The 14,834-nt window shown below is 49.0% G+C and overlaps 1 protein-coding gene across 4 annotated transcripts in view; it reads right to left on the minus strand.

Moving 5' to 3' along the window:
- Positions 1–14,834, minus strand: part of ST6GAL2 (ST6 beta-galactoside alpha-2,6-sialyltransferase 2) — an 85,214-nt gene that overhangs the window by 37,644 nt on the left and 32,736 nt on the right. For 3 of the 4 annotated variants that reach the window (XM_040454139.1, XM_040454140.1, XM_040454138.1), the window contains exon 2: positions 3,993–4,987. In XM_040454139.1, coding sequence (XP_040310073.1) covers positions 3,993–4,938 — 946 coding nt within the window. In that variant the 5' untranslated portion in view covers positions 4,939–4,987. Of the gene's footprint in view, positions 1–3,992; positions 4,988–13,473; positions 13,797–14,834 lie in introns of those variants that run through there. The other variant, XM_040454141.1, reaches the window with a different exon arrangement.

A 14,834-nucleotide genomic window follows, 5' to 3' on the forward strand; every position in this document is an offset into this window, starting at 1 on the left:
CCCTTCCCGCACTCCTCCAGAAAACAAAATCTGAAACAGCAAGGGAGCAAAAGCCTCCAGTCTATAGGGAATGGCCTGCCAAAGAGATGATTCATCCCTCTCAAGACTCCGCCGCCCCTGTGTGCCTCGCCTCTCCCTGGGACTGCTGCAGTGTGACTTCCTTTGTGCCCTCCACTCCAGGCTCTGGAACTCTCTCTGAAATGCAAAGCTGACCCATCACTTCCCTGCTTCAAAGATCGTAATGCCTCTCTCGGCCCCATGGACCCAGGGGTCAGAGCTAGACTTTCTGGAGACCCAGAGTGGGGTTTAATGGAGTCCAGGCTCCACCCACTGTGCCTGTAGGTGCCCCCATAAAACAGGAAGATTCCTTTTCTTGGCTTTGCAACAGTTTACACAAGAGCATTTAGAACAGGACTTTGCAGTAGACACTCTATAAGTGGCACCTTTTATTGCAATTATTAAGTGAAATCTAATTTCTGGAGAATGATGTGCAAGCGGCCTGCCTGCCTATCAATGCAAGTCTCTCCCCACTCTCAGCCCCTCGTGCTCCCTGTAGATCTCATGCCACCCACCTCCCCCATCTCCCTACCCCTGTGCCCTTCTGTGTGCCCCCCACCCCCTGCCCCGCCAAGCACTTCTCATGCTGTGTCTCACCTACCTCTTACCCTAGACTTCAGCCTGGATTTCCCTCTTTGGGCAGTCCTTGCTAACCTCTCTCTACCCAGTCATCAGCCCTCATGGTGGGTTAGGATTCTGCTGTCATTTCTTCCCTGTCAGTAAGCATATCTCTCTGTCCTTCTAACCACAATACTGAAAATGTCTGTTCCAGTTGGTCTTCTCCAATAGACTGCATAGGACTTGAGGTTTATCTCTCAGCCTTATTTATCTTTGCATCGCTAGTGACTAGCATAGCATTAGGCCTCGGTGGGTTGGGGACTCAATAAATAATCAATTCCTGTTAAATAACTACAGGATCTTCTTTCTCCCCTTTTGAGGCATCAGGATCTGCCAAATCCTAAGCTATTACCACCAAGTACCATATGCCCTGCTTCCTACACACAGCCCTCCACACCCTCCCACTTCCCCAGACCCTTCCCAGAATTTGAGTTTCAAGCACACAGTCCCTGATTTCCCACATCAGGGCTAGGGCTGTTAAGACATTTCTCCTCTGTAGTGTGTTTGCACAGGACTGCTGGGAGCTGATTTCACTACCAAATTATTATTGTTTATGTGTATGGCTGAAAAAAAAAATCATCTCTTAGTTCTAGGAAAGAATGTTCCATGTTTCCAAAACAGTTCAGTTTGCTTTGCAATAACATATTCAAAGTGGAGGTGTTTACAACTGCTATACTGTTCTCAAAAACAATTACATGGCATGACTCAAGCCTAACAGAAGAGGGAGAAGCAAGACTGCATTGTCAGCGGAGCAACCAGCAGAGGGAGCTACAGGGCGGCCGATAAGCAAACCTGAGGCGCATGGGGTCTCCCACTCAGAGAGGGGAGATTGATGGAGCATTCTGGGCCAGTACAGCCTGGAGGGGCCTCCTGGCAGGGGTGACATGGAGGTAGGTACTTTCTTAGCTTCTTCCTCAGTCTTTCATGAGACCATGACCTTTCTGTAAGTTCTTTGATCTTCATTTAGCCAATTACACAAGTAGAAATGTAGGGGCCAAGATGATTTCAGCTAACCAGCATGGCACGCCCCAGCATTCAAAGTTGCCTGAAGGAATCTGCTGAGTGAATCTGTTTTTATCAAGAGAGACATTAACAAATATGTGTTATAAGCACATATACGTTAGGGGAGCAGGAAGGAGACATAGAAGCACCTGGCATGCACAAGTGCTGAGACTAAGAGACACCCTCGCTTATAAAAATGAAACTTTTTGCTTTTACACATGGAACTGTGCTGATTCCACATTCTTAAAATGGTAGTAAAAAACTGGGTTCAAAGGAACCTGGGCAACACAATAAAGACAATTTCTTAAAATTTCTGAGTTGCGTTCTTCAATATCATAATTGGAAGTCTATAGTTCTAATCATGAAGCTTCACCTAAGGGCAGACAATAGAAGTTAAATTTGGATGCCAGCAACTAACAAAGATGTAAGTGACATTTCACGTTCCCCAGAAATGTGTAATTCCCAGTGTCTTTCACACTCTCTTCCAAACTCTGAATCAAGTAGAATTTATAAGACTCTGGTCAAGGATATTTTTGCCAGAATAAAGAGCAAGAGAAATCTCCCTGACATACAAGAGCAATCCCTATATGCAGCTACTATGCAGAGGTGTTTAAAATAAAGCAAAACAAAACCGGAAGCAAGTTACTGCCTGCTTTAAAGCATAATACTTAAATTCCTTCTTACATTATTAATAATGGTCCTCGGGAATGAGAAGGAACTTCACCCCAGGGAGCTTTAAACCACTGTTCTTCCATAATCAATTGCAGACTACTCTGCTCCGGCTTTGGCTGCATATGACACGTGGACAGTGTTATTATGAACCTGCTGTAATGTCAGCACTGGGACACTGGGACCCTACACCTCCAGCCCATGCTCGTGCTTACTTTTTTCAACTTTTTAAAAATTCACATTCAGCTCCATTCCCAAGAATGTCTGATAGGAGGTCTGGGTGGTGGGACCCAATTACAACGGCATCGCCCAATTTCAAGGCAGCTCTGGCATGTCAGCCCCTCCTCAGGAATACAGAACACTGACAGACCCAAGAAACAGGTTATTCCTTTCTACCAAGTGAACAAAAGCCCCTTGACTGAAACTTCCAGATTAGCTATGAGCTACAACACTGTCTACTGTGAGAATGTATTAGACACAGTTGTTTTACAACTTGACTTCAGGCCAAGGCTGTGTCCGATTCACATTTTTTTTTCTTGGCACCTAGTACAGAAGTCTGAACATAGTAAGGACTAAACACATGTTTACTAAATGAATGAATGATTCTATAGACTCAAACTGCTTGTTTGCCCGTGTGGCAATGAAATGAGCATGGGCACAGAGGGAAGGCTAAGGCTTTACAGCCACGCCTGAAGTTTGCTGCGAAAGAAGGAATTCTGCCTCCAGATGCAAAAGAGAAACCCTGCCTCAACTTCCCACCTGCTTGCCTGCCCTGCAGACTCCAGCCTCCAGACAGCAATCTCAACTCTTATCCAAACTTCCAGCCTACTCACCTGCCCTACAAATTTCAGACTTGTCCATCCCCACAACTGCAGGAGCAAGTCCTTAAAAAAATCTCCTCTCTCTCTACATCAATCTGTTTCTCTGGACAGGCCTAATACAGGAACTATGACCCAGATGTGCTCCTGGGCTCTTGACAGGGCTCTGAAGGCAGAGTTCAGAAGGAAAGATGGATACCCAAGGTGTGGTCATGTTATTTACCATCTTGGAGAAGGTCCCTGATGGGTGTCCTGGCCACGACTCAAAGGTCGGACATGCACCAGCTGGCGCGAGGTCAGAGCTCATTGTGCGGACAGGAAGCGCTCTTCTCTGAGCCACAACATCCATTTAGTCCCTGGGCTAACTAAAATTACCACCATGCATACTTCTCTTTGCAGTTGCGCCCTCGCTAACTGTCGCTGCCCTGCAGACAGTTCTGCTTTCTTTTCTGGTCCTCTTGCTCCTCTCCCATGAGCCTACAACTTAGGGGTTCATCAGGTCTCTGCGGGCTAGGCCAGGAGCCTGGCCACGTAGAACACAGTCTCTTTGGGAGAAGAACTCGGAGCGGCTGCCAGGGGCAGGACACAGACCTTCCACTCCCCTGCCAGCCAGGAGAGGGGCAACACCACCGCTTTCAAATCGACCCCCAAAAAGACCTTTGCTGCTACCTCCAACAGGCTCGTTCTGCGCCAGTGAGGGAGAAGCACGGGAGGGAGACTCTCCGGCTGGCGTCAGAGACATCCAGCGCAGAACCCCCGTGCTGCCCAGCCAGCCAGACGCAAAGAACAAGGCCGAGTGAGCACCGTGGGCGACCGTGCGGGACCCACCTATCTCCTCGCCCAGGGAGGAGTTGAGGATGGCGCCGGCAGACATGACCACGGCGCAGCTCCGCAGGCCGCGCGGGTGCAGCTGGCTCAGCGGCACGGCGGGGACCAGCTTCTGCCAACCGAGCGCGGAGAAGGGCGCCTCCTTGCCGTCCAGCGTGCGCACCCGCACCCGGCTCCGCAGCGCACACAGCAGCTCGGCGCGGCTCAGCCCGGCCGCCCGCCGCCCGCGGAAGCGCACGCCGTGCTTGTTGGCGCTCAGGTAGTCCTGCATGGCCTTCTGCAGCCGCGGGTTGAGCATCTTGGACGAGACGTTTCCCTTCCAGAGCCGGTGGAGGAAGGCCCTGGACATGGACGAGTATAGCCTGTCCCCGTCGTCGCCGTCCTCCAGCGCCGGGCTCCCGCCGGGTTTCCGTTGCCGCTTCCTCGACCGCCTTCTCTGAGCCAGGCGAGCCGGTGCAGCACCCTCCCGCCGGCCTGGGTCCCCGGGGGAGAGGGCCCCCGGCGTGCCCAGAGTGTGGCTGTGCAACCCTGGCTGCCCGGCTGCAAAGAAGTAGTCGTCGTCCTCCGGGTAGAAAGCCCTTTGCGATTTTCTCCCGATCTGGGATGAAAAGAACTCTTCGTCATTTTCAAACCCAGCCTGCACCTGGGTCCATTGCGGCAGGTCGCCTGGACCAGCGCGGAAGGGGACAGACGGGCGTCCGCCCAGCAGCCGCTTGTTTGCACCCACGCTCTCAGGCAAGGAGGGCTCCTGCATGGCACCCATGATGGCTCTCTGCTTCCCCTGCATGGGCAGGAGCCTCCTGGTCTCCAGGAAGGAGAAGGAGCTGGGCGCAGGCTCAGCTGGGTTGCTGTCGGTGAAGTAAATGAAAATCACCACGAAGAGGAGCCCCCAGGCGAAGATCCCGCAAAGCATTCGTTGTCTCCATTGCTTCAAGTGTGGTTTCATGGCAGGTCTCTGGGGTCAGCACCTTGTGTCGGTAGGAGGCCGAATGAACCTGAAAAACAGCCAGGTCTGCAGTTAGCCACCGGAAGACACCTGCTCAGAGGTCCCTGGGGACAATCTGGCTTGAGCAGTGTTTCTGCAGGGGAGGGTTAGAAGGGGCATCAGAAACCAGGTTCATGTGGGAAGTTTGACTAAATTTAAGCATCATATCCCCCCAGCCCCACCCCACTTTCCTCCACTGGATCCGTGCCAGACAAGAGGTCCTGCCTAGAGTCTTGGGAGACAGCTGGAGGAGTGGCTGTATATATGGAAAACCTCTGCAGGTATAACCACTTCCCCCACCCTGACAGCTACTGAATTGGGGCCCATCCCAAAAGCCTCTCCCTGAAACTGGGTTTACAGAATTCCATTGGAAAAGCAAAGCAGCTGAGTTAAGAAGCAGAGTCCGTCCGCCCTCTCTTCCCTGCTTTATCAGACAACAAAGGCTCCTATATTGTACAGCTGTAGTACTGTGTGCTTTTAATGGGTGACAACCGTGTCAGATTCTTCCTGGTCTCCCCCAGGCCCTGGGGGCTGCCTGAAATATACCAGAAGTCCGCTAGGGTCCTGAATAACCAATGCTTCAGCCAGGTCTGCAGTTAGCCACTGTGGGCAAATGTGATGCCAGGGTATCTGTGGACTTCAAAAATACACTCAAATAAGTAGCCTCCGACTTCACCCCCATCATGAGTCTCTCATGGAACAGGAAGGTAGTATGTTCACATGTCAAACACGGGAGGAGATGAAGGAAAAGCTGCCTGATTCTAGATGAGCCTCCAACAGAGAAAGGGTGATGAAGAAGGCAGAGATGAAATGGACAAGATAAAAGGTAAGGGAGAAGGAACCTCTCCTTCACACAGTACTCGAGCCCCTGTTTACTGCTACATTGCTGTGTAGGTACAGTGCCTGGTACTAATAAAACAGTAACAAGAAACGCCCTTAATGTTCGGGAATGTAAGCAAAGCCCCCAAAAGGGAAAAATACAAGGCACGTGTAATAATACTGGAGCTTTCTGGAGCCTACCAATGAGCACAGTGCCCAACACAGGCAGACACTGAATACATATTGGCTGAACGAATGGCGTGAGCCTGCGTGTGCGTGTTGGGGGTGGGGGTTGTGTGTTTGGGTGATGGGGTTGCAAGAAGTAGGGAAAACTGAACTGGAAGGTGACTCCCATCCAGCCATGGGGGACCCGGAGGGTGTATTTGGATGTTTGAGCCACAGGCTCTGTGAGAAACGGGGAGAAGTGAAGTTCTCTGAGCGAGGGTATCATGCTGGTTGCTTTCAGATTTCTCTATAGCAGGTAGGGGGGACAGGGAGGAGAGGTGTAAGGAGGCAATACAGGGCTCGAGGGGGTCATTGGTAGAAATCAGACACTCAGAAAGTAGAGTATGAAGAACTCAGAGGGGGACTTCCCTCCCTAGCATAGGCTGATCGATGTGACTAAAACTCAAAGGCATGTGAGGTGGGGCCATAATGCAATGGCTGGGTTTTTACTTAGATAACTCATATCAAAATGACTGATACCTACATAAACGCAGTTACTGTGGAAGCTGTCCTCTGTCTTTGGTGGTAAAAAATGATATGCCAATGTAAGAAAACCACGTTTTCTTTGTGGCTCTGTAGCCGACTAAATATGGACACAGATTCATTGACCCCCTTCCCATTGAGAGGTGGGGTCTAATCCTGTCCTTGCATTCAGAGGAGGGTTCTGTAACTGCTCTGATCCGTTTCCGCTCCCTGCTTCCATATTCTACTTCTTAAAACGCTCATCCGGAGGAAGCTAGCCACCAACAAGGCTGTCTCTCTAACCTCAGTCCACCCTGCAGTCAGGAAACCCAAGCTAGCCATGTAGAAAGGCCACATGGACTGCAAGATGCCCCACCAACCCCAAGCTCTTCCGGCTGTCCCAGCCCCAGCATCAAACATGAACAGCGAAGACACGTTGCGGCGCGTCCAGTCAAGTTGAACTTTCAGATGATCCATCCCTGGCCAACCTCTCACTGCAACTGTATGGACGACCCCAAGTGAGAACCCAGCCAAAGCCCAGTCTACCTACCGCCACAGTGATGATGACAGGTTGTGGGAATAAGCCACACAGGTTTTGAGGACTTTGTTACCTCAGAATAGATCACGGGAGCCGGTGCTAACAGAAATGTGAAATGAGAAGTGCCCCAAACGCTTCCAACATCATGGCATCCTTGAAAGGAGAGCCCAGCCTCTCAGAGATTATATGAAAAGCAATATTCATTTCAATGAAGGGGTTGTGGCTTTTAAAAACGTGTTTGCTTTACCTTGTATTCACCTAAAGGCAAGGCTGCAGGTTTCATTTACGGTCATAATTCAAACACACGCGTACAGAACATGCTTTCACCAAGCTGGGAACGTTGATGCCAATAAATTAACACAGAAGAAACAATACTAATGGTTAACCTATGTGCCAGACCCTAGGCTTACTCTTTCCCCCGGATTAGCTCATCTGGTCTTCCCAGCACCTCATAAGGTAGGAAATACACTTTATAAATGAGGAAACTAAAGCCCGGAGGGGTTAAGTAACTTGCCCAAAGCCGGGGAGATAGCAAGCAGCAGCGACTGCATACAAAACCCATCTGCGTGACTCCAGGGCTCACACGTTTAACAGTAAGTTCTGACTCCATTTAATCATACAGACTGAAGCTATATCTTCTAAAGAAGGCTTTTTAAGCTCTCTCTGGTGAAGGATCGCTTTTTTTCTCCAAACTGTCACAATCTGATGCTCTTATATTTCCACTCCTGCATGTCTTGGCAATGCCCAATTGCCGTAAAAGACTCTAAATGCTTACTGTCAGGTTTTGTACACATCTCATCAGGAGCTGGTAATGGACAGTTTGCAGATGTGCACACGCAGTCTGGGGACCACACTTTGAGTAGCGTCTACCACATGATCTCTCTAAACCTGTTTTCTCGGGAGCCTATGCTTCAAACTGTGCTGCCCAAGCTGAGGATCTAGATGCTATTTCCAGTATTTCAACATTTCTATTAGGAAATCAGAAAATCACCCTTAATGCCGGTTATTCTGCCCTTACCCCAGATGAGCACACTGCAATACCATTCTGACACTAAGCTCTGGAGTTAGCACGGTCCCCACCAGTTAGGGACTCAGTCCCACAAGACTGCCTCCACCTCGGACACCAGCCTGAAGTGGGAACCCCAGGCCACATGCACTTAGGACCCTTTCTTTGGCTAGCAATCTGGGAGGTTCCCATGGCACCCCCTCGGGTTCCATAATTTGCCAGAATGAACTATGAGAGCCCTGTACCAACGATTACCGAGGTTTTGTAAGGTATACACGTGGTTCGAGGTCTTGCAGGGAGGATCCCTCTCTCTGTGGTGTCAGAGAACATCACTCTCGGACACCACTATGTTCATAAACATGAAGTTTCACCCAGCCCTGGTATCCAGAGATTTCCCCCTACCGTCTGAACACACAGTTCATCTTTCTGGTGACCAGCCTCCATCCTGAAGCTCGGCAGGGACCCACCAGGAGTCACCTCATGAACATAACAAAGATATTCCTGCCACTCAGGAAATTGCAAGGCTTTTGGCAGCCCCATGCCAGGAACCCCCGGACAAAGACCAGAGAGATTATTCTGCCACAGCAAGGCTGTAGAAGTCCTCATTACGTGGTTGCCTCTCGTTGAGCAACAGCTCTGGGCACACAGTCGGTGGCTTGCTGAAGAATGGGGAAGTGGAGATGTCTTTGTCCAGCATTTGCTTGAGAGACTGTTTTTAAAACAGCAAGTCAGAAGGGGAGGGCTGTGCACAGGGTTGCTGTGTGTAAAATGATGAGGAGGAAGCCTTGATCCTTTGGGGAGGGCCTAGAAACCTCTGGCCCTCTGGGGTTTGGAGCTGAGGGCCCCACCCCCATGCCAGGTGACCCTGAGCTGCTTCAGAGCAGCAGAGTGGGGGTATTAGGCATACAGACTTCCTTATTTAGAAAACGCCTCGTTCCCAACCGAAGCAGGCCAAGACATTTTGTTTTTTAACTTTGGGGAGCTGACAGACATGGAAGAGAGGCAGAATCATGACAGGAGCTCTCTGGTCAGAAGGCAAGCCTAAAAGGGAAAAGCAGGAGAGAAGGCACTGCCATGGGGCCAGGACCCTGGGGCAGCTCTTGTTGTCTCTGCCCACTTTGTCAGGAAGCAGAAAGGTGGGATTTGTGAAGCCCTCTGGGCACCATGCAAGCACTGGGAAGCCCAATGCAATAATGATGATTTTTCATTAGGTAAGATTTCGTGGCTTCGGATGCACAGTAATAATAGAAAGGAGGGGGATCAAGGTCTCAACTCATGATTAGGCTGAACTTTTAATAATCCAAAAGCTTCCCCGCAACCTCTGTCGCTGCAAACCGTCTGCTGCCAATTAAGGGAACATTCTCCAAAATGATTAAATCTCAAGGCAACAGCAAATCCTCTGCCAGCAAAACGCTACACACATCATTTTACGGATCATGGGGCCCAGTCCCCAGCATCTTTATAAAAATCCAGGTCAGAGACAGGTGGAGGACATCACCAATGTTCTGTCCACTGCTCATTCTTCTCCTCAAAATGACCATTCAGCCAGAGGAAGAAATGTTCAGCTAAGCAACAGGAAAAGAAAAAAACAACACATTTTTTTCCTCTAACGTGGTATATTTAAAATATAATAACGTAGCTTAAACAAAGTAACGTATACTCATTGCTATTTCCCATCATTAGCTGGTGTGATATAAATCACATCGGGGAGATATAAGAGCTACATCAGGCAAATCATCCGTTCCCAGGTGCCAATGACAAAGTGCTACCTAATCATACATTCACGTGTGCTTTGTCGGGGGTGATTTTAGTGACTGCGGCAGTTCAGTCCCTGCCAGTTGTCCCCTGGGAAGAGAACTGGCAAGATTATAAGCATCGTTTGTGTGGCGTGGCCCTCTCTCCATAGGGATTTTTTTTTTAAAGTTTATTTATTTATTTTGTGAGAGACAAGAGACAGTGCAAGTGGGGGAGGGGCAGAGAGAGATGGAGAGAGAGAGAGAGAGAGAGAGAGAGAGAGAGAGAGAGAAGGAGGGAGGGAGAATCTCAAGCAGGCTCTGCACTGCCAGCACAGAGCCCGATGTGGGGCTCGAACCCACAAAGCGGCGAGATCATGATCTGAGCTGAAATCAAGGGTCAGAAGGTTAACCAACTGGGCCACCCAGGTGCCCCCTCTCCAAAGCGATTGTAATAACATTATGACCTACTACTTTAGCCGTGCTAAGGTCTACATTCCAAGTAGACGTTCTCTGCCCACTTGAACTACTTTTCTCTCTTCCCACTTTTCTCCCAATTCCTATTGCCTTTCTAGCCAGGCCTCTAGGAAACTTAACAGGGTAACACTAAAGCAATGATCATAGACAAACAAAACAAAATGACCGGCTGCTAGAAATTATTTTGATTATTCCACTTGTTCAGGAATTTCGGTGCCCCTCAGATACTAATTCTCAAAGAAATGAGCCACGTTTCTGCATGGAGGATGTTGAAAATAATACGAAAGAGTGTTAATAATCCTCCTTCAAATTGTTGAGGGAGAAATCACATTTTCCAAAAGGCACAATTCATTACAAGTGGTCAGATGACGTGAGGAAACACAAGCTGCAGATGAACATTACAGTGCAGCTAAGTGTTAAGAGGGCTAGCTTCCCATTTTGTTCAAGGGTAGAGAGAAGTTAATTCTGGCCTTTGCCACTTCAACGATGTCCCTCTCATAAGCCCTCAGGTTGACAGGCTTGATCACCCGTTTCCTTGAATGGAGAGTATTTTGTAGCACACTTTGATGGATGGGTCTCTGTTACAACTGCCATCTGGCCGGGTTTTCTGTTGGTTGGAGAAACACTCTTGTCTTTTTTGTGTGTCGAAGTTGTCTGAAGAATCTTAAATCTAAGTATTTATTTTAACATTGAAATAATAAAGAAGATTTAGGATGTGAGCTATAGTGAGATACTCATGTATCTTAGTAGCCGTCAGGAGACATTTGCTTTCAAGATTCGTTTTTCCAAAATTAGCTCTTGTCACATACCCAAGAAAACACTCAAGTCTGCAGAAAAGAGGGAGGTACCACCCCCAGCTGGAATCCTTCTCTCTCTTCACAACCCCATTGGCTCCTTTCACAAATAACCCCTTTTCTTTCTTTTCATTTTCTATAAATGTAAGAAAGCCTCCAGACTGCTACATGCACGACACGGAGGGCCCGCTCTTTCATTCTTTCTCACTCAGGTCTCAGCCCATTCTGAAGCTAATGCCCAGAAGAGCAGAAAGAAGGAGGTCAGCCTGGTCAGTGGGGCCTGGCGGTGGGAGGGCCGGCCCCCTTTCTAATGGTCCCGGCCGAACTGCTGATTCATTGTCCTACAGGGGCAGCCCTGCAGGTGCACTGGGCGCCCTGAGGGTGAGGCAGCTTGGCTCAGGCCAAGTATCCTTGTGACCAGGAGCCGCTGGACTCCACGATAGATGTCGCCATCTCCTGTGGGAGGAAGGACGCAGTTATGCTAGGGCCAGCCGACCCAAATGAGCTCTCTTGGCAAAGGCCTGAGTTTAAAAAACCAGTGCCATGGCTTCTGGTTGATTTAAAATGTGGTATCTTGAGTAATCTCAGAGGGGGACAGTGGGAGCTGCCTGAGGGTGGGACCGTATCAGATTCAGTCTTATATTCCCAGGAAACCAGTGTAGGTGGCCCCATGGAAGGTTCCCGATTAATGTTTTAAATAAATGAAATGAAAGACTGCAATTCATAAAATAAAATAAGCAGGACCGCCCGGAGGCGGACTCCTGGGTGGGACAGGCGGGAGGGGCCCCACCGCTTGCTGTCCTTCCCAGGCCAGCGGGAGTGTGTGGGTGGCTCTCTACACATTTAACCAGTTGTCGTATGGTTGGCTTAAGAACAGCATGTAAGGAACAGAATGTAAGGACCAGCAGTCACAGGAGTGGTCAGGGAGATGGAATGAACGAGCAGCGACGGTATCAGATGCTGCCATGCAGCAGACGCCTACCACGTGCTGGGCCCTGGGCAAAGCCCCTCATCTGTACTGTCTCAGTTAAATGCTTCATTCCCGGTGTAATCCTTGTATCAAACTCTACAGTCAACATTGTTATTCCCATTCGGCATATGGAGAAACTGAAGCTCTGAGTGGTCCTCATCATGTACACTGTTCCAAACCCCTTTTTGTACCAACTGTACAATGAAACCAGGGGATGTTGCACCATGCCTGAAAATGTATTTATTTTTTTTTTAAATTTTTTAATGTGTATTTATTTTTGAGAGAGAGGTAGTGCGTGCCCGCGCGTCAGGGAGGGGCAGAGAAGGAGACACAGAATCTGAAGCAGGATCCAGGCTCTGAGCTGTCAGCACAGAGCCAGACTTGGGACTCGAGCCCACGAGGTGTGAGATTATGACCTGAGCCGAAGTCGGACACTCAACCGACTGAGCCACCCAGGCGCCCCCACCATGCTTGAAATTTTAATGAGATTTTTTTTTTCTCTCGGCCAGAAAGTATTATGCCAAATTTCAGGTTAGCTCCCTACACTGACCAGACCACCTGACATCCCGTCTTGCCTAACACGCTTTTGTCTGCTAGAGAAACTGATCTTCCCAGGTATAGGCCTTGGAATCAATACCTCCCCAGAATCCACCTGCTTGGCCATTACTAGAGACAGCTTAGCCTGGGCACGCCAACCACGTGGATTTCGCCCAGTCAGAACAGGCTGCCAGTTCACTAACATTTCCAGCTACAGGTGGGAAGGTCTAAGATCTCAAGGAATTTGTTATCTAGGTAGGAAGACCACAATTCTGACTGCTTGGGTCTCTGTCCCAGGATAAGTGAATGTAGAGAGGAGCGAAATGGACTAAAGACGCGGGGGAGTAGGTTTGGACACTGAAGCACACATTGGTTTGGAAGGGAGCCAGTCACCTCCAGCCAGCGGAACAACTGGGCTAAGTGCACCTGGGATGAGAATTTGCATGGTGCAAGGACAGGTGACCAGGAATGTTGGGCTCTGGCTGAACCAGGGTGGCCAATCTTATTAAGACGATGGTATTCTCTTTCTGAGCAAATAATTTCAGCAATACAAGATTTTTCCTCAAGTGGCAGGGCAGATGGGAAATAGTTTAAAAGGCAAGGACTCCCATATGTGAGCCACTCTGGGCAGCTTTTAGCTTTCAGAACTTTCTGCAATGAGGTGGCAGGTGCTGTTGGGGCAGAGGGAGGTGGAAATGATTCCAGACGTCTATTATTGGTTGTGCAGAGACAACACAAGCTGCCTACCAGCTAGGGTCTGCTGGCTTCCTGAAACAGCATTCATCTGCTTTGGACACAGTGGCCTGTTTGTTTTACGATAATTAGCATTCAAATATTTACACTTTATACCAATAATATGCCAAGGCTCATGATTGAAGCTGTAAATTAGCTTCCGCACTGATGTTTAGTAGTCAAGAAGATGAAATGTTGCATACCTGCCACTGAGACTTGAAGGTTACACTCTGCTTCCTCCAATGTAACTGGGCTTCTGGGTCAAAGTGTAGGTGGTCAGCAGGTGGCTCTCCCAAGGAGGCCTCTGGACCAGTGGAAGCCACTCTTTCATAGGAAAAGCATGCCTTCCTGTCCCCACAGGGGTCAGAGCATCAATACGGACTGGCAGTGGATGCATGTGTGATGGCAAGAGGGTGCTGGCACCAATCAGGGGCACATCAGGGCCACCATCTCTGGTCTACACAGTGTTGCACAGTGACATTGATGATTCCACACTGAGAAGGAAAGGCAACGTATGGTTGACTGGAAAGCCCTTTGGCCAGACAGGCTGTTCAGATCCTTGCCGGCTCTGTTATTTTGGATAAATCCTTTGAGCCTCAGTTTCTTCATCCAGTGTGAGTCATAACACTGCCTTGATCACCACTGCTCTGTGAGATGAATGAGTCAGGCGCTGCGTGTGACTTGACTGGCACGGTGCCTGGCCCAAAGGGAAAGCTACATAAATATGATTTCAGTCCAGGTTTTGAAATCCTGTAAAAGCAAAAAAGTGGTATAACCAGCATGGATTTCACTGTGTGAATATTGGTCCCATGTGTAAACACATAAAGGCTCACCAGTAGGCATCCCTCTCTTTCAGTGGCCCCAAAAGGACATGCCCTCATTGAGATCAGCACAAGCAGGGGACTCCAGCTAATAAGCATGGCCCAGACCCTGCCTAAATAAAGGCCTGTCTCTGGTCTCCGTCACAAAAAGCAGAACCCATCAGGGGCTGAATGCCCGAGAAGTATCTTCTTTGGGGCTCACCGTGTTAGCTTATTGTAACTCATGTTACTCTAATTCAACAAATAGTTACTAAACTTAATGTCAGGCTGAATATGTATCCCAGGAGACTCTGCCTTTGGGGGAATTGAATGAAGTTCTTGGGGAAATTAAGATTTAAAATCTTGAATACCAAGAGTGCAAATTCCAACATGTCTCTTCAGTCCAGACACTGGGCTGTCATCAGAGCCCAGGAAGAGAGTGTGCTTAGAAGAATTCCCTTTCAGAAAACTTCAAACCAGGGCACTGGTTTTGCCTATCAGGGGAAAGAGAGTGTTTTCTATGACAAGAGCCACATCTTAACAAATAAGGATCATAAAAAAAAAGCTAACTGCTTTAGATCCGTCTCCATAGATCAGCACAGGTGGATCTCAAGAATAATGCCGGGGGGGCCGCCCAAGAAGCTGCAGAAGCAAACTCACAAGAGTCTTAATCATTTCTGGAGGGTTATAAAATGCCAGTACAAACCTCAGCAGTGACCGCTGAGGAAGGAGGACTGAGATTTTGAGTGGGAGGGAGGGTGCTT

Source organism: Herpailurus yagouaroundi, unplaced genomic scaffold (assembly GCF_014898765.1).
Source record: "Herpailurus yagouaroundi ecotype Mexico unplaced genomic scaffold, PumYag 210, whole genome shotgun sequence".
Taxonomy (NCBI): Eukaryota; Metazoa; Chordata; class Mammalia; order Carnivora; family Felidae; genus Herpailurus; species Herpailurus yagouaroundi.